Consider the following 18,550-nt stretch of genomic DNA (forward strand, 5'->3'; position numbering starts at 1 on the left):
CGTATATTACTATTATCTTAAAATGAAATAATAGGGCTGGGGATGTGGCTCAAGTGGTAATGCGTTCGCCTGGCATGCGGGGGCACTGGGTTCGATCCTCAGCACCACATAAAAATAAAATAAAGATGCTGTGTCCACTGAAAACTGAAAAATAAATATTAAAAAATTCTCTCTTTCTCTCTTAAAAAAATGAAATAATAAATCAACTGCTTATATATCTCAGTTTTAATTTCTAATATGATAGATATCAATAGATATAACTCACAGAAAAGAGCTCTTCAGAGTCCTCAATAGTTTGAAGAATATAAATGTGTCCCAAGACCAAATAGCTTACTAACTGCTGCTAATAACACTGCTAATATAGAAGACTGCCAAGGGCAGAAGCTAGGTCAATAATATACAGAAGGGAGTTATCAGAAGAGGAATCCATTAGTGAATTAACCCCTATCTCAGGGTCACTGATCACATCTCAAGTTTCATACATCCAGGGACTGTAAGACAGCAATAAAAAATAACTTTAAAAAACCTCAACATATCTGAAATACTAAGATTTAGTTCAATAACGCACATCAATCTAAGCAAACAAATCTCAAAATTTAGTGTGCCTGAGTTTCTAGGAAACTCTCATAACTAAGTATACAGTGAAGACACTCACTAGCTTGCCAGCATGTCTGACAGTTCCCTCGATGACAAGGTTCTTCACACCTATGAAGGCCACAACGAAGTTTCCTCCCACAAATCAAAGGACACTTGTGCTCCTTATCCTGAGGGGAGAGATTTCTATTTGTTCACAAAATGGTCTCCATTTTATATTTTCTTTAAATAAGATTAACTTGCAAAAAACAAAGCTTTATACAATTAAGTATGAAATAATGTCTAGGAATAGCTTCAAAATAACCAGGGAGGAGGGAAGTTGCTTAGGGTATGGATAAAACAAGATTAGCCATGATTTGGGCACTACTGAAGCTGGATGTTATGTACATGTGAGTCACTATACTAATGTCACTGCTTTTGCATATGCTTGATTTTTGATAATCAAAATCATTTAGGCCTTCAAACACTGACTTATCAATCTTGGTAGAAAGCGCAATTTCATCATTCTTCACCTTGTCAATATATACATTTTTTTAAATGACAATTATGTATTACCTTGTTATTGGTGCTGTTATTTTGTTTGTACACATTTGTGTATATACATATATTCACAGATATATGTCACATATGTACATGTTATCTTGTCATGTACATATGACACACACACATGTATGTATATACGATAAGATATATCAATAGTTGAGTTATGTTTCCTTTAATTAATTCCACAGAAGTAAATATTCCAAATAAATGTAACTCACTCCTGTAAAATGCCATACTCAGGGGTGAGGTTGTGGCTCAGTGGTATAGCACTTGCTGGTATGTGTGAGGCACTGGGTTCAATTCTCAGCACCACACACAAACAAACAAACAAATAAAGGTCTACTGACAAATAGAAAAAAAAAAAAAGTCATATTCATTTTGCCTACTGACTTGGCCCAAGGAGTATATAAAATGCAAGAAACAAGTTGCTAAGTCCAGAATAGTGTGTTGGATGGACTGTGTGCTCATCTAGGTCTTGGGCTCTGGGGTCCAAGGTCTTTTGTCTTTCCTTTTTAAATTCCTTCATGCTACCACTGGTTGAATTCTTGACCTGGCTGAGGTCTAAAAATGTTTTATCTATCTCTGCTGAGCAGTTTGGGGACTATGAGAGCTCTTTCTTGCCTACAGGCCCTTCCTATTGATATCTAAATCTGGGCCACATTCCAGATGGCTGAAGTTTCTAGAGCCTGGTGCCTAGATGAATGGAATCTAATTATGCCTAATGATAAATCCACTTACCACACAGCATATCTCGTTACATTTATGCCGTCCACACAACCGTTTCCTGTTACACCGCTTGTCACACATAAATGTAGCATCTGGATGGCCAATTAAAAAGATAAAAAGCAAAAGATATGAACATTTATTCAACATATATTTGAGTGTCTACAATTAGAAGAAATATAATGTAATAAAGTAAATAAATTAATCATGGCGAAAAAGCAAATTAAATTATTTTTTACCTGTCAAATTATCAAAAACTAGAAAGAGTAAGACTGATTAATATATAGTATGAACTGGGTGTGGTGGAGCACACATGTAATCCCAGCAGCTTGAGAGGCAAAGGTAGAAGAAATAAAAAATTTGAAGCCAGCTTGGGCAATTTAGTGAAACCTTGTTGTAAAGTAAAAAATAAAAAGGGACATAGCTTAGAGGTAGAATAACCCTGGATTCAATCCCCAGGACTGGGAAAAAGAAAAAAGTGTGTGTGTATATACATATAATATAAAATATACACACACATACATATTATATACACATACATACGTATAGTATGGATGAAGGTATGGGAAAAAAGTATATTTAAATGGGCAGATCTATGTATTTATGAAAAATTTAATTGGCAATTCATTTTAAACAACACAATATATACTTTCAAAAGTGGATTGGGGGGAGCTGGGCATGGTGGTGCACGCCTGTAATCCCAGCTGCTTGGGAGGTTGAGACAGGAGAATTTTGAGTTCAAAAAGCCATCCTCAGCAACAGCGAGGTGTTAGCAACTCAGTGAGACCCTGTCTCTAAGTAAAATTCAAAATGGGGATGGGAATATGGATCAGGAGTCAAGTACCCCTGAGTTCAATTCCCAGTACCAATAAAAGTGGATTGGGGTCTGGGGTTGTAGATCAGTGGTTGAGTGCTTGCCTCACATGCATGAGGCACGAATTCAATCCCCAGAACCACATAAAAAATAAATAAATAAATAAAATAAAGATATTGTGTCCACCTACAACTAAAAAAATATTTTAAAAAGAGTGGATGGGGACTATGGAATTGATTTATAGTAGAGCAATTGCTTAGTGTGTCTAGTGTGTATGAAGCTACAGATTTAATCCCCTGCACACACACAAAAAAAGTCTAGAATATCAAAGGTGCATGCAACAACAACAAAACCATGTAAAAATGTACTTTATAAAAATTAAAAGCTTTTGTTCATCAAAGGATACTATAAGGAAGTAAAAATAATCCACGTAATGGAAGAAATTACAAAGTGTCTAGGATCCAAAATATAAAAGGAATACTGATAACCAAAATAAAAAAGACAAACCATTCTAAATAACAAAAGGGCAAAGGACTTGGAGAGAGAGATCATTCTCAAAAAAAAAAAAAAAAAATCTATATCTATATATATATATATATATAAAAATGGCCATTAAGAACATAAAAAAAAGTTCAACATCATAAATGCATACCAAAACCAAGTTTACTTCACACAGACTTAGGATGATTATAATTTCAAAAACCCAGAAAATAACAAGTATTGGCAAGAATATGGAGAAATTAGAATCTTTATACACTCCTGATGGGAATGTAAAATGGAGCAGCCATTGTGGAAAATAGTATATGACAGTTCTTCAAAAACAAATACCAAAGGATCCACCAAACCCTCTCCTGGGTATATTATCCTAAAGAACTGAAAACTGGCATTCAAACAAAAACTTGTATATAAAAATGTTCACAGTAGCATTACTGACAATAACCAAAAGGTCTAAACAACTCAGATATTTACCAACTAATGAATAGATCAATAAAATGTGGCATACTGATAAAATAGCCATAAAAGGGCTGGGGATGTGGCTCAAGCGGTAGCGCACTCGCCTGGCATGGGTGCGGCCCGGGTTCCGATCCTCACCACCACATACAAACAAAGATGTTGTGTCCGCAGAAAACTAAAAAATAAATATTAAAACTCTCTCTCTCTCTTTAAAAAAAAAATAGCCATAAAAAAGAATGAAGTATTGATATGTGCTACAATGTGATAACCATGAAAACATGCTAAGTGAGCCAGGCAAGGTGGCACATGCATATAATCCCAGAAACAAACAAACAAACAAACAAAAAACCACAGGAGGCTGGAGCAGAAGAATTGCCAAGTTCGAGGCCAGCCTCAGCAATTTAGCAAGATCCTAGGCAACTTAGTGAGACCTTAATCTCAAAATTAAAAATACACACATACACAAAAAAAGGATAGTGATTGCTTACGTATTCATGGGTGAAATTAGGTTTGAGATTTGCTTTTAAAGTGCTTCCCCAAAAACTAAAAATAGGGACAAAAGGAAGGATAAAACAAGAGAGGCAAAATGTTGACAACTGATGAAAGGTGATAGGTGTATGGGGGTTCATTATCCTGGTCTATTTTCACATATAACTGAAATACATCATAAAAATTAAAAAGTGGGATAGGATAGCTACTGCATTATTAGTAATGGGGAAAACTGGAAACAACCTCTTCAATGACCACCAAAAGGGCCATGATGATGTATAATATGAAATAATTTTCAAGGGAAAGCTATACACAGACATGAAAAAATGTGTTTAACAGATAATTGAGGGAAAATATCAACTTGCAAACAATATGTTTAGTATGAACCTAAATTAGGGGAAAAAACAAAACTGTGGTAGTAGGTTTATATTTCTTTTTTTCTTTTTTTTTTTTAAAGAGAGAGAGAGAGAGAGAGAGAGAGAGAGAGAGAGAATTTTAATATTTAGTTTTTTTTTTTTTAGTTTTCGGCAGACACAACATCTTTGTTTGTATGTGGTGCTGAGGATCGAACCTGGGCCGCACGCATGCCAGGCGAGCGCGCTACCGCTTGAGCCACATCTCCAGCCCCTGTATTTCTTTATAAATATAGAAAGCTGTTTGAAACTATACCCCACAAGTTACTGATAGTGGTTTTATCAGAGGAGTGAAATTAGGAGGGAAAAAAATAGGATGAGGATATATTTTCACTTTTTATTTTATATATATATATTTATATGTATATTTTAAGCCTTAAAAGTATATTAATTTTAGCCAGGCATGGTGGCACATGCCTATAATCTCAGAAACTTGGAAAGCTGAGGCAGGAGGATTGCAAGTTCGAGATCCTCGGCAATGTACCAAGAGACTATCTCAAAATAAAATATAAAAAGGGCTAGAAATGGGGCTCTGTGGTTAAGCACCCCTGGGTCCAATCCCAGGCACGTGCGCGTACACACACACACACACACACATAAATACATTTATTTTATGTTTTCCAAATTATGTTTTTTAAATTCACAGATAACATTAAAAAACCCTTCCTCTAGTTTTACTGGAAATGCATAGAACATTACCATTATTGACAGAAACCTTACCTACTAATAGAAAACTAGAACATTTCAAATTATGTTTTGTTTTGTACCAGTGATAGAACCCAGGACACTTAACCATTAAGCCACATTGCCAGCTTTTTTATTTCTTACTTTGAGATAGAGTTTTGCTAAATTGCTTAGGGCCTTGATAAGTTGCTGAAGCTGGTGTTGAACTTGTGATCCTTCAGCCTCAGCCTCCCCAGTTGCTGGGATTACAGGCATATGCCACTGTGCCCAGCCCAAATTATGTCCCCCCAACCCCTAACATGTTTTTAGTTGTTTACAGAGCTGTATTTTATTTATTTATCTACAGTGCTGAGAATCGAACCCAGTGCCTCAAACATGCCAGGCAACTGCGCTACCACTGAGCCCCAGCTCCTCAAATTATGTTTTTAATAACCAAAATTTCGAATCTGGTTTTGAGGCCACTTGTCTCTTCCTCAGGCTAACAGAACCTTAATTTTGTTCAGATTTTGCGTTCCTCCATTCCAGGGGAGGATGTCGAAGAGTTTAGACCATCGTGGTAATTCTATCCCCTTTCCTAGTGGTACGTTTAAGTAGGAATGTGTGATATAAAGTGTATTGAAGACTTTTCAGGATTGTTTTCCTTGTTCTTAAAAAGAAATACAACACAAAAAGTCTCCCCTTCTTTCTTTTAGATGCTGTTGGGCAAGAATCCAATGTGTGGAGTTGCAGTAGCTAACTGATATCCAGGAAAAGTCATGAAAATCACAAAAAGTTGAACTGGAATCCTGAAATCCTGGACATGTTCTGCTTCCAAATTGCTGTTATATAAGATAGTAAACCGGGCTAGGGATGTGGCTCAAGCGGTAGCGCGCTCGCCTGGCATGCGTGCGGCCCAGGTTCGATCCTCAGCACCACATACAAACAAAGATGTTTTGTCTGCCAAAAACTAAAAAATAAATATTAAAAATTCTCTCCAGGGCTGGGGATGTGGCTCAAGCGGTATCGCGCTCGCCTGCCATGCGTGCGGCCCGGGTTCGATCCTCAGCACCACATACAAACAGAGATGTTGTGTCCGCCGAATACTAAAAAAATAAATATTAAAAAAAAAAAAAATTCTCTCTGTCTCTCTCTCTCTCACCTCTCTCTTTAAAAAAAAAAAAAAAAAGAAAAAAGATAGTAAACCCTCTTACTGTGGAAGTCATTTTTCCTTGGATTTTCTGTTATTTGAATGCAGAACCTTCCTAACCAATACTGCTTTCTCCCTGAGTAGAATAAAAACTTTTATTTTTGCCCATGCTATCTTATATCACTTTTCCAAAAAGCTCTTAAGGTGGCGACACTATGTGATGGCTACTAAGATAGGGTAGAACCAGAACTGAGTGGGAAAATCAGACTAAGGCCCTATGCAATTTAGCAAAACTCTATCTCAAAGTATCTAAAACGCAAGGTAAAAAAGGTTGATGGCTGTGTCCCTGCTCCAGGTACCAAGTCTTATCAAGCCTTAAGGGGATCAACTATATAGTCAGTGTTTAAAAAATTATAAGGGCAAAAAAACCTTTTAAGACGAAACAACAAAAAGAAAACCATATGTACAAAGAGGTCTTTTCAAGACCCATGGACTTCCTGTCTGAGCCCAGTAAAGACTGTTTATGCGTCAAACATAAAACAAAACAAGTATTAGGTATTATTTGCCCCTCCAAACATTTTGGTATGAAAATTTCAAACATAAAAAAGCTGAAATAGGGCTGAGGTTGTGGCTTGGTGGTAGAGTGCTTGCCTAGCATGTATTAGGCACTGGGTTCAATTCTCAGCACCATATAAATAAAGATATCATGTCCATCCACAACTAAAATATTTTAAAAAAAAAAGCTGAAACAATTTTACAGTGAACATCCACATATCTACCAACTAGATTTTATCATAAGCATATTTACTTTTTTCATATCCATTCTTTTACCCATCTAACCAAATATTTTTAAAAATACATTTCAGGGGCTTGGGTTGTAGCTTAGCAGTAGAGCGCTCGCCTAGCAAGTGCCAGGCCTTGAGTTCAATCCTCAGCACCACATAAAAATAAATAAACAAAAATAAAGGTATTGTGTTCAACTACAACTAAAAAATAAATATTTGGAAAAAAAAAACATTTCAAAGTATGCTGTAGACATGAGTAAACTTAGCCTAAATTTTTAGTAATTCATTAACTGCAATTCGTGATTTCTTTTTCTTTTGAGGTAAAAGTTATACAATATAATGTACTAATCTTAAGTGTATCTTTGCTGAATTTTGACAAATACATAACTCAGTCCCCTATTAAGATGCAAAGCATTATCTTCATCCCAGTAAATTCTTTCATGACCCTTCCCAGTCATACCTTCACTTTTGAGACTGGTACATGGAAGCTCCTATAGGAAGAGAAAAAGAAACAATAACTACTTTAGGAGTAGGTAAACAACACTCTTTAGTGTAATGCCAAATATAACAGTCATTTATTTATTATCAACTTCACTAGTGTGGAACTTGCCCAATTACATTAATGTGCACTTTCCCCTGCCCCATGGGGGATTAAACCTAGGGACTCACACAAGCATGGGGCTTCATCTTTAGAACTTACAAGCCTCTTGCCTCACTCAGCCTCTTAAGTAGTGGAGACAACAGTTGTATACCACAATAGCCAACAAATTAATGTGCTTTACTTACAACAGGACCTCTTGTTTAATGACTTTTCATGCAAATACAATTCTAATAATTGTGCCCTGGTCTCCAAACTCACAGCAGGTTAGGAATTATAAAGTCTGAATGCAAAAGGGGCTGCTAAAGGTATGCAAAGCAAAGAGGAGTTGTCATCTGACAAGGGTGCAGATACAAAGAGCAGACATAGAACTGAAAATAGGTTATAGTTTGGTGCCATTTATAGTAGGGGCAAATAGCTCTAGATCCTCAAGAGCACTCCTCCCTCGCAATGTTACTGAACTGTAGCAAAGTAGAAAATGGTACATCTTTGGTCTTTAAAGTTTTATTACTGTGGTTTTAATTATATCTGAGTGGCTCCAAAGACTTATCATATGTAATTTGCAGAGACATGATTCTGAATATAACATATGGTAAAGCTGTATAGGGAGCATTTTACTTGGGGTAAAATGAGCCTGGCTGGCTGCCCAGCAGCTACATTGGAATTTGGTTTTGATGTAATTTATAGATGGTCATGTACTCAAGATACAAGCAAAATAATAAAAACGTTCCTTCTTAACAATAATGACTGATTTAAAAAGGCAGCTATTAGAATTGTTAACAGATGTGAAGAGGTCTAAGAAATTGAAGGTTCTTGGTTAGAAAATAAACATTTAAGATTAAAAAAAAGGGCTGGCTGGAATCAACGATATGAAAAGCTCCCCATATGCCCTCTAGAGATTTAAAACAATAGTAACTCATGAAACTACTTAAGTAAATTCTCCTGCAATTATATGCTGGAGTAGGACCTCAAGACACAGGGGAAGGCAGAGCTCCCTAAATCCATGCAAATGAATTACCAGTAAAAACTTAAATACAACATTCTTTATTAAGAAGTACTAGGATAGGGGCTGGGGTTATGACTCAGCGGTACAGAGCTCGCACAGCACATTCAGGGCAGTGGGTTCGATCCTTAGCACCACATAAAAATTAAAAAAAGGTACTGTGTCCAATTACAACCAAAACAAAATATTTTTTTAAAAAAAGAAGTAGTAATAGTACTAGGATATAGCATACATTTCTCAAAGACTCCCTGTCAAAATGATGAACAATTTTGAAACTTTAAAAAAAATAGGCTTTATTTATATGGAACACTCAATTCTGTGGAAAAGCCCATTCCATTCCAAAAGATGTTTCATGATGATTATCAGTTTTTTTAAGGTGACGTTAACTTGTCCTTAATGATTCAACAGAATTATATTGATGGTGAGTTTCTTCAGGAATTACAGAAAAGACGTATTTGCAAAAATTCAATTTACACAAATCTTTCCAAGAACATACTCACTGCTGTAGATGGCATGACATTAGAGAGTGAATGAGAAGCAAGAGAGCAAAGGGTAGGTTTGTTGGAGAGAGAGAAGCAAATTAACAGCAGCTATTTCTAGCTTACATGTCTCAACTCTGCTTATAATCCTTGTTTACAAAGAGCACCTCTGGGCATGACTAAATTGATGATTACTAAATTACAGCATCTCATAGCCTTTTTGTGTGTGAGTGTGTTAGGAACTGAACCCAGAGCCTCATTGTACTAAAGCACATGTTCTACCACTGAGTAGTTCCACCACACCCTCAATTTGGACAGATTTTAATCTGGTACTAACAAAGTCAAAAGTGGTCCTACAATTGACATTCAAAGTACCTATACTTCTCAATTTATACTGTGAATTCTTTCAGGAAAAAAAAAAAAAGGGCACACATGCTTTTTGGTCATACTAATATATACTATTTTTATCTTTTTTCTCCCCTTTTATTCTAAAGATTACCTACAATAAACTGTAGCTTCCAATTTGTGGACTACATCCTCAGACTCATTTGCAAGTCAGTTGTTACCGCGACCTTGGCTGTATTAACAAACAGAACCAATTATTCAGAATATTGTCTCCACCCCAGTTTGTGATCTACTGGCACAGTTGCTAATATGCCCTGAAATGACTAGTAGATCAAACAGCAGGACAGATCATCACTTAGTGTATTTCACCAAAAGTCTTCCACAGGAAAGATTCCTTCTTCAGACATAGAAAGGGGCACTAGAGTCTAACTCTAAAATGTTAAGATGCCTTTATAAGACAAAGTCAAATTATAACAACCCTGGAAAGAAAGTAGAAATTTCTACAAGGGTGGTACAGTGAAGAATTACCCTTACCCAAAGAGAGGTACCTCTAAGCCTAATGGAATGCCATGTTCAACAGGAGTGTCATTATTTTCCTATGGCCTTAGGTCACTGGAGAGTCTCATTATATGATTTAGGAGTAGGCTGGCCACACAGAATAGACTGGGAGCTTTGGGTCACTTCTGGAGAGACTGGAGACTAAGACTTGCCATGTAGGTAGTCAATCACGAGACCCAATAAAAACTCTTAAACACATAGGCTTGGGTGATCTTCCCTTGTTGGCAATATTCCATGCATACTATCATACATTGATGCTGAGAAAGTAACACTGTTCTGACTCCAAGGGAAGAGGGAAAAGAAGCTCCACATATGGTACTTTCTTGGACTCTACCCTACAGGTTTCTACCTTTGGCTGATTTTAATCTCTATCCTTTCCTTGTAATAAAACCACAACCATGAATATAGTAGTTTTCAGTGAGTTCAGTGAGTCATCCTAACAAATTAAAAGTCTTGAGGGAGGTCTTATGGATCAATGAACTTGCAGTTGTATCAGAAATTGATATCAGGAATGAGTGGTCAATGTTCTACTTTAGCAGTTGTCTAAATTCTTGAAGTGGGTTAGAAGTGAGGACAGTCTTGTGGACTATGTCTCCTCTAACTTTTTTTGGTACAAAGGTCTGAAGCCAAGGGCACTTTACCAATGAATTACTCCTCCACCCTCTAAACCCCCTTTTAATTTTACTATAAGACAGAGTATTGCTAAATTATTGAGGCTAGCCCCAAACTTGCAATCCTCCTGTCCCAGTCTCCCAAGTGAGTGCAATTATAGGTGTGCACCACCGTATCTGGCTCCTCTAACTTCTTAGTTGGCTAATTCCCTTTTTTTTTTTTTTTTTTTGGTACTAGGGATTCAACTCAGGGGCATTTAACCACTAAGCCAAATCCCAGCCTTTTTTTTGTATTTTATTTATAGACAGGGTCTCACTGAGTTGCTTAGTGCCTTGCTCAGTTGCTGAGACTGGCTTTGAACTTATGATCCTCCTGCCTCAGCCTCCAGAGCTGCTGGGATCACAGGTGTGAGCCACCACTTCTGGCTTAGTTGGCTAACTCCTTGAAACAGTGCTCTTGTTCCTCTTTTCATAATTATACCTAGTACAGCTATGTGCCTCTAAGCCTTGAGTTCTGCAATCCCCTCACACCTATCCTAGTCATAGTATGTATTAGTATACATTGGCTGGATTTAAAGATTCGGATATAGTATGGAACAAATAAAACTAAGGTTATTTTGGTTCCTCCCCTCCCATAATCACAATTTTTTTGTTTTTATCTTTTTTGTAGTTGTAGATGGACACAATACCTTTATATTTTATTTGCTTTTTTTGTATATATATTTTTTGTTTTAGGTGGACACAATATCTTTATTTATTTTTATGTGGTACTGAGGATTGAACCCAGTGCCTCACGCATACAAGGCAAGTGCTCTGCTGCTGAGCTACAGCCCCAGCCCCCATAATCACCATTTTAATACATACATACTTTTTTTAGTTATACATGGACACAATATCTTTATTTTGTTTATTTTATTTTTTATGTGGTGCTGAGGATCGAACCCAGTGCCTCATATGTGTAGGCAAGTGCTCGGCCACTGAGCCATAACCCCAGCCCATAATCACCATTTTAAAAGGCACTGATAACAACAACTTTTTTTAACCATCAGGCCACATCCCCAGTGTTCAACCAAAGACATGAAAAATTGTGCTCTATTTGTGTAATATGAATTGAATTGCACTCTGCTGTCATATATAGCTAATTAGAATAAACAAAATAAATCAAACAACAACAACTCTAGCATTGTTTAGGATTTACCTTTGTTCTGAAAGAGCATCGGCAGGAAATAACTGATGTGCGAGAGCATGGGCCACAGTCTCCTTCATGGCACAGCTTTTCACAGGTATGAATGAAATCTTTAATAAAAACGAAAAGAGGTGGAATGAAAATTTGATCTACTAATTTTCATACTCCCAAATACAGTAATGATACTGGTCTTCCATCTCTATTCCTGCAATTCCACATTCAGAGTCCAGGGAAGGATGTAGTCAATGCTTCTTCCCTTATTTTCCCATCATCTGGTAGGTTGGGTCTTTATAGAGGAGGACAGGGTCTATCATAAGTCACTGGAATATACTCTGACATGCATGCTGCTTTGCCTGTCAAAGAATAATATTTTTTTTAACTTTTTTTTTGGGGGGGAGAGGTGTACCAGGGATTGAACCTAGAGGTGTTTAACCATCAGGCCACATCCCTAGTGCCCCCTACCCCCTTTTTAATACTTTTTTTTAGTTCTGGTTGTACACAATGTCTTAATTTTACTTATTTATTTTATGTGGTGCTGAGGATCGAAACCAGCACCTAGCATGTGTTAGGTGATCTCTGTACCACTGAGCCACAACCTCAGAAACCCTATTTCTAAATAAAATATTTAAAAAGAACCCCAGTTCTCACTCTGAGACTGGCTTTGAACTCGTGATCCTCCAGCTTGTCTCCTGAGCCGCTGGGATTACAGGTATGCACCACCACACTAGCAAAGAATAGATTTTTCAGCTGGGCATGGGGGTCCTCACCTGTAATCCCAAACACTAGAAGTTGAGGAAGGAGGACCACAAGTTGGGGGCTAGTCTCAACAATTTAGTGAGACACTGTCTCAAAATCAAAATAGAAAGGGCTGGGAAAAGAAAATAAACTTAAAAAAAATAAAAAGGCTTGGTGATCTAGTTAAGTGGTATAGCACCCCTAGATTCCATCCCCAGTACTTCATGAAAGGAAAAAAAGTTCTGACTTTTGTTAAGCCCTTAAACCCCAAGTCTGCAGATTAGACTCAGATACCCTTAAAAGTGTAGGCATGGATGAATGAAATACTCTAGAAGTTATCTGGGGAATGAATCAGAGATAACTCAGAAGCCATAATCCATAATCTCACTGATTTAAATACTGTGAACATCTGGCAATGAGTGGCCTGCATTAACTGAACTAAACAAGATTTTGAACAAATCCTCTTTCAAGGACCTCTTGGAGATCACCCAGAGTCTCTCTTTTTTTGTAGTGCTGGGGATTAAACTCAGAGCCTCAAATATGCTAAGCAAGTACTCTAACTATGAGCTGTACCCTCCAACCCTTATTTCTTTCTTTTCTTTTTTTATTGGTACTAAGGGTTGAACCTAGGGTCTTAGCATGTTAAGCAAGTGTTCTACCACTAAATTATATCCCCTTAGTCTCTTTCTTATGGTTACTGTTTACATAATGTACTATCTCCATCCTTTAATGGTCAGCCTCACTGTATCTTTTTTTGGGCGGCCAGTGTGTGTGTGTTAAAGCCCATGGGCACTTTACCACTGAGCTATATTGCCAGCTCTTTTTATTTATTTACTTTTTACACTAGTGACCTCTTTAATATATAGAAATTAGCGATGATAAAATTAGGACTAATTTGTCCAATATATTATTTTTTATTTTGAGACAGGGTCTTGCTAAGTTGCTGAAGCTGGCCTCGATCTTGCAACCCTCTTCCCTCAGCCTCTTGAGTTGCTGAGATACAGGTGTGCACCACTCTGCCTGGCTTGAGCTATTTTCTTAATGGTTGCTCTAAATCTTATCATAATCACCTCATCAGAATCTATTTTGGATTTAATTCCAGTGAGATACAGATGCTCTACTCCTATAAAGCTTCATTCTTCTTCTCCCTTTTTATGCTATTGTTACATGTATCTATATTACAAACTGAACATTACATTGTTATAATTTTTTTTTTAAATTAATATTTATTTTGTTTGTTTGTTTTCGGCGGACACAACATCTTTGTTTGTATGTGGTGCTGAGGATCGAACCCAGGCCGCACGCATGCCAGGCGAGCGCACTACCGCTTGAGCCACATCCCCAGCCCACATTGTTATAATTTTAATTTACCCTTAGTTACATGGGTAACTAGCTATTATAGAAAGTGACATTCTATGAATGGTCTAAGAAGCTGAAATTTTATTGTACATATCAGTATCTCATCAGTTGTCCAGAACTGACAATAAAAATACCTGAATTGGAGAGATCACTTGGACAAATGTAAGTGTAAAGACAGAGTACCTACACAAATTTGAAAATAATATTTAAAAGAACACTGATAACTGTTTTTTAATACTACTTCGCTAAAATGTCATTGCTGCCACATAATAAAAATGTTTTGTTTTGGTACTGGAGACTGAACCCAGGGGCACTTTACCAGTGAGCTATATGCTCAATACTTTTTATTTTTTGAGACAGGGTTTTGCTGAATTTCCCAGGCTGGCTTCAAACTCTTGATCCTCCTGCCTCAGTCTTCCAAGTTGCTGGGATCAGAGTTGTATTTGACTGTACCCAGATGACACAAATACTTTTAAAGCCAACTTTATACAAATTAGTTACCTGAGGAACCACAAGGCAGAGGCTTGCCACACACTTTTCCACATGAAGGAACAGGGTCCATGCATGTTTTCCGTCCGCTACTTCCGAGTTCTAGCAATTGACTGAGAGGGGTTTGGCCACAAGGACAACAGCGCACCAGATGGGGGAGCCGTGGGCAAGGCTGGCAGGGTTGAGGATGGCACACTTGAGAACATGTATGGCTCCCACATTTCAAGTCCCTGTTAAGAAAAAGAACAGATTATAAAACTGAATAAAATTGATTATAAAAACTGAATAAAACAGATTATAAAAACTGAATAGAATTCAGTTTTATTCTAATAGAAGAAAATGTAAAACCTTACTTGCCACATATCTTTAAACAGCCAAAGTCCCCAAATCCATCAGACTTTCCTATGTCTGTTCCACATAACACATCTCTGGTGGTGCTGCCACAGTAGCATACTTGAGGACACAATTTCAAAAACAACAGATTAATAACCTATAGATGCTCTTAAAATATTTCAAATAATCTACAAGAAAACAAAAAAAACGCTTTTCATAAGTGCTCAACAGGCCTGATACAGAAATTAATGTGCTTTGTACAGGAGCTCAATAGCTTTATACAGGAATAAGTTTAAAAAAGGTTTCGTTAGGCTCTGTCAGTCTCATAGTGCCTCTGTAGCACACCCTAAAAACAACATCAGAGTGATGTTGTTTAAAGACTATCTGTCCCCTAAAGCCAGACTGTGAAGCTCCATGGGGTACTGTCATAGGAGACAGATGAGCTTAGCTAGTAGTAGTGGTGGAGGGGTTGATACCCATCCTCATCTCAATATAAACAGTATAGATATGATATTTTATATTCTGGGTTTTACATAAAATGCTTGAAAAAAAGGTCCCTGATACTTCAATTTTTTTTTAAGAAAAAATTATCACAATAATATTGGATCCTTAATAATCCATACATTTCTCTGTTAAATTTGAATACACTGAGTGAAAAATTTCGAAGAATTCAAGACTTTTTAGGGTTCCAACCTAGGGTCTTTCACATATGCTAGGCCAGTGTTCTATCACTGAGCTATTTGATACTCTTTGCAGAAATGTTTCTGATACATAAATATGTACCAATTTACATACATAATTTTCCTGTCCTTTTATGCTTTTATTTTATAGTGAAAATTTATCTTATAAATTAACCTATGCAAGTATATCCTTCATAATAAATGGTGATCAGAATAGTAGAAACTGAAATTCTGCAGATTTAATGATATTTTCCTTCTTCCAAGGGCAATTTAGATACGTACTGTACACAAAATTTATCAGAATAAATGTAACATTTTAAAAACATCAAGTCTTTTGTCTCCCAATGGTACTATGAATTGAATCCAGGTATACTCTACCACTGAGCTACATCCCAGTCCTTTTTATTTTTGATATATATAAGAAATAAAATAGAATGCTTCTAATAAAACATTAGAAATAACATTTCTAAAATAAAATTGTATACTAAACAGAACTAAAAACTTCTACTGAGACCTGGGAAAAGGAAAGCCTCAAGTCACTGAAGACATAATCTAGATAAAATATACATTTCATCTTCAATTAAGTAATGTGCAACTTAATCCCATTCTAAAATTCATTCATTCACGCCCCCAAAATTTAATATAGATGTAGGAAACAATATTTGTGGAATCAATGAATTAGTAAATAAACCCTAGGCAAATAGGAGTATCTGAGAGCAATGTTTCCTCAGCTAAGTTTATGCTCCAACGAAACAGAAGCTTTTTTCAGAGGTAATGAACAAACAACTGTAAATAAAGAGTTAAGATTCAGGGGCTGGGGACGTGGCTCAAGCGGTAGTGCGCTCGTCTGGCATGCGTGTGGTCCGGGTTCGATCCTCAGCAGCACATACAAAACAAAGATGTTGTGTCAGCCGAAAACTAAAAAATAAATATTAAAATTCTCTCTCTCTCTCTCTCTCAAAAAAAAAAAAAAAAAAAAAAAGTTAAGGGTCAGAAAACTGTGACAATAAAAACAAAATGGAGCTCCTGGACAATCAGAAAATAACCTGAGTAAAATACTAAAAAGCTTTGTTATACTTGGGCACAAGTTGTCACAAGTTGTTAGGGAGCCAAAAACAGTCCTGAGGAAGAACTCTGTTGCCAGTTGTAATCTGTTCAGCATTTTCAAAACACATGAATGAACATCCAGAAGGAATGCTTAACACATCTCTAAATAAGGCTGAATGAAGGGAATCTGAAAAGAATTAGCACTACACAGAAGATAAGCTTTACGTGTGACCAAAATATTTCCTTGTTTAATGCAGACAAAAAGTCTTCAACTAGGTTTAAGACTTCAACTAGGATACAAATTTGTACAAAAAAAGACCTGAGTAAAAGCCCAAACTGCATCAAGACTAAAAAGGCCTTAGCTGGGCACTATGGCTTGCATCAGTAGTCCTAGCTACTGGGGAAGCTGAGGTAGGGTTGCTTGAGCCTGGGAGTTCAAGGCTAGCCTAGGCAACCAAAAAAAAAAAAAAAAAAAAAAAGAAAATACCATAATTTATCCATTCCTTCTTCCATAAATGGACATTTGGCTGTTGTTTCTAGTTTGGGGTTCTTATTAAAAACATATTATTCAGCTGGGGATGTAGCTTAGTAGAGCCCTTGCCTAGCAAGTGCAAGATCCTGGATTCAATCCCTAGTACTGCAAAAAACAAAACCCCCTGTCCCCCAACTCCCATAATCCCATACAAGTCTTTTTGTGACTTAGTTATGAAAACAGCAAAAAGGGATGGCTGGTTACAGGTTTAATTTTATAAGAAATTGTCCAAAGTGGTTTTCTCATTTTATACATCTGCCAGCAATACACGAAAACTCTAGTTACCTACACTTGCCAACATTTGATCACTAGTCTTTTATTTTAAACATTCTTGAAAGTGCAAATAGATACTTCATTATGGATTTGGTTTTTCTCTGCTTCCCCTTGACCCTCCTTCCACATTGTTTTTTTATAACACAGTTTTACTGCAATATAATTCACATGCCATATAATTCCAGAAAAAAAATCATAAGCTTTGCTAGCTGATGCGCATACCACTTACCCTGGTTCAATATGATCCGGCAAGGCTGGCATTGACCCCCATGGCACAGCTCAGCACAATGGTGCTGCCCACAATTCAGAATATTCTCACATGGGTTAGAACAGTGGACTGAGACAGCCTGACCACAGCGAACTGTGTGCCTGGAAAGACAGTAGTAGATAACAAAGACAACATCAGTCTAAAGGTTCCTGCTATACAGTTAAACTAACACTGAAGCCCAAACCTCTCCCCCAAAACCTACTAAACCTGTTTATTGACCCTGTCGTCCCAGTTCTTTTTTCTCCCTTCCTCCCCACTTCTTTCATTTCTTTTTTGTAGTACTAGGGACTGACCCAGGACCTTGCACAAGCTAGGCTCTACCACTGAGCTACAACATCAGCCCTTTTAATTTATTCTGAGACAAGTCTCATTAAGTGCCCAGGCTGGTTTCAAACTTGTAATATTCCTGCTTTAGCCTCTTGAGTAGCTGGGATGGAATTACAAGCATGTGTCACTGTGTTTGGCTTTTCTATATATCTCCTTCCTCCAGTTCTTATTTCTTTTATTACCCTCTTCTTCTTCTTCTTCACTTTTTCTTTCTTATTACCCAGGCTTCTTTTCTCTCTATTTTCTAATCAGTGAGGAATTAAAGGTTATTCCTAAGAACTCATTCTATGTAATTTTATCTGAGTTTCATGATGGAGCATGCAGGAGTAGAAAGAGCTCTAAGATGAGAGGGGGGAAGATTCAAATTCTAATCCTAGCTCTGCTTGGGGCTCCCATAATACCGTACAGATAGGATATGAAGAAAACATAATACTAATGTACTCAGATGTGATGTATTGAGAATTAAAGCACAATGGCATTTTCATGGGGCCCAGCACCCTGGCATTTCATTCTGATATAATACTTACATAAATATAAACATGATAGACAAGATTTTGATTTAGGGTGGATAAGCCAATTCTAACTTTGTTTTAATTAACACC

At 36.9% G+C, this 18,550-nt stretch overlaps 2 protein-coding genes across 4 annotated transcripts in view; one reads left to right on the forward strand and one right to left on the reverse strand.

Moving 5' to 3' along the window:
- Positions 1-6,266, forward strand: part of Aqp7 (aquaporin 7) — a 51,294-nt gene extending 45,028 nt beyond the window's left edge. The window contains exon 8 of the mRNA XM_076845911.2: positions 5,907-6,266. Coding sequence (XP_076702026.2) covers positions 5,907-5,946 — 40 coding nt within the window. The 3' untranslated portion in view covers positions 5,947-6,266. The remainder of the gene's footprint in view (positions 1-5,906) is intronic.
- The window catches only part of Nfx1 (nuclear transcription factor, X-box binding 1), a 68,698-nt gene that overhangs the window by 25,307 nt on the left and 24,841 nt on the right, over positions 1-18,550 (reverse strand). For all 3 annotated transcript variants that reach the window (XR_013090363.1, XR_013090364.1, XM_076845906.2), the window contains exons 7-13: positions 17,583-17,722; positions 14,842-14,941; positions 14,501-14,718; positions 11,918-12,015; positions 7,586-7,616; positions 1,876-1,955; positions 656-764 (exon numbers count right to left, since the gene is read on the reverse strand). Coding sequence is in view for 1 of the 3 variants with exons in the window: in XM_076845906.2 (XP_076702021.1) it covers positions 656-764; positions 1,876-1,955; positions 7,586-7,616; positions 11,918-12,015; positions 14,501-14,718; positions 14,842-14,941; positions 17,583-17,722 (776 nt within the window). In the remaining 2 variants the exon portion in view is untranslated. The remainder of the gene's footprint in view (positions 1-655; positions 765-1,875; positions 1,956-7,585; positions 7,617-11,917; positions 12,016-14,500; positions 14,719-14,841; positions 14,942-17,582; positions 17,723-18,550) is intronic.

The sequence above is a fragment of the Callospermophilus lateralis genome, chromosome 2 (assembly GCF_048772815.1).
Source record: "Callospermophilus lateralis isolate mCalLat2 chromosome 2, mCalLat2.hap1, whole genome shotgun sequence".
In the NCBI taxonomy this organism is placed as follows: Eukaryota; Metazoa; Chordata; class Mammalia; order Rodentia; family Sciuridae; genus Callospermophilus; species Callospermophilus lateralis.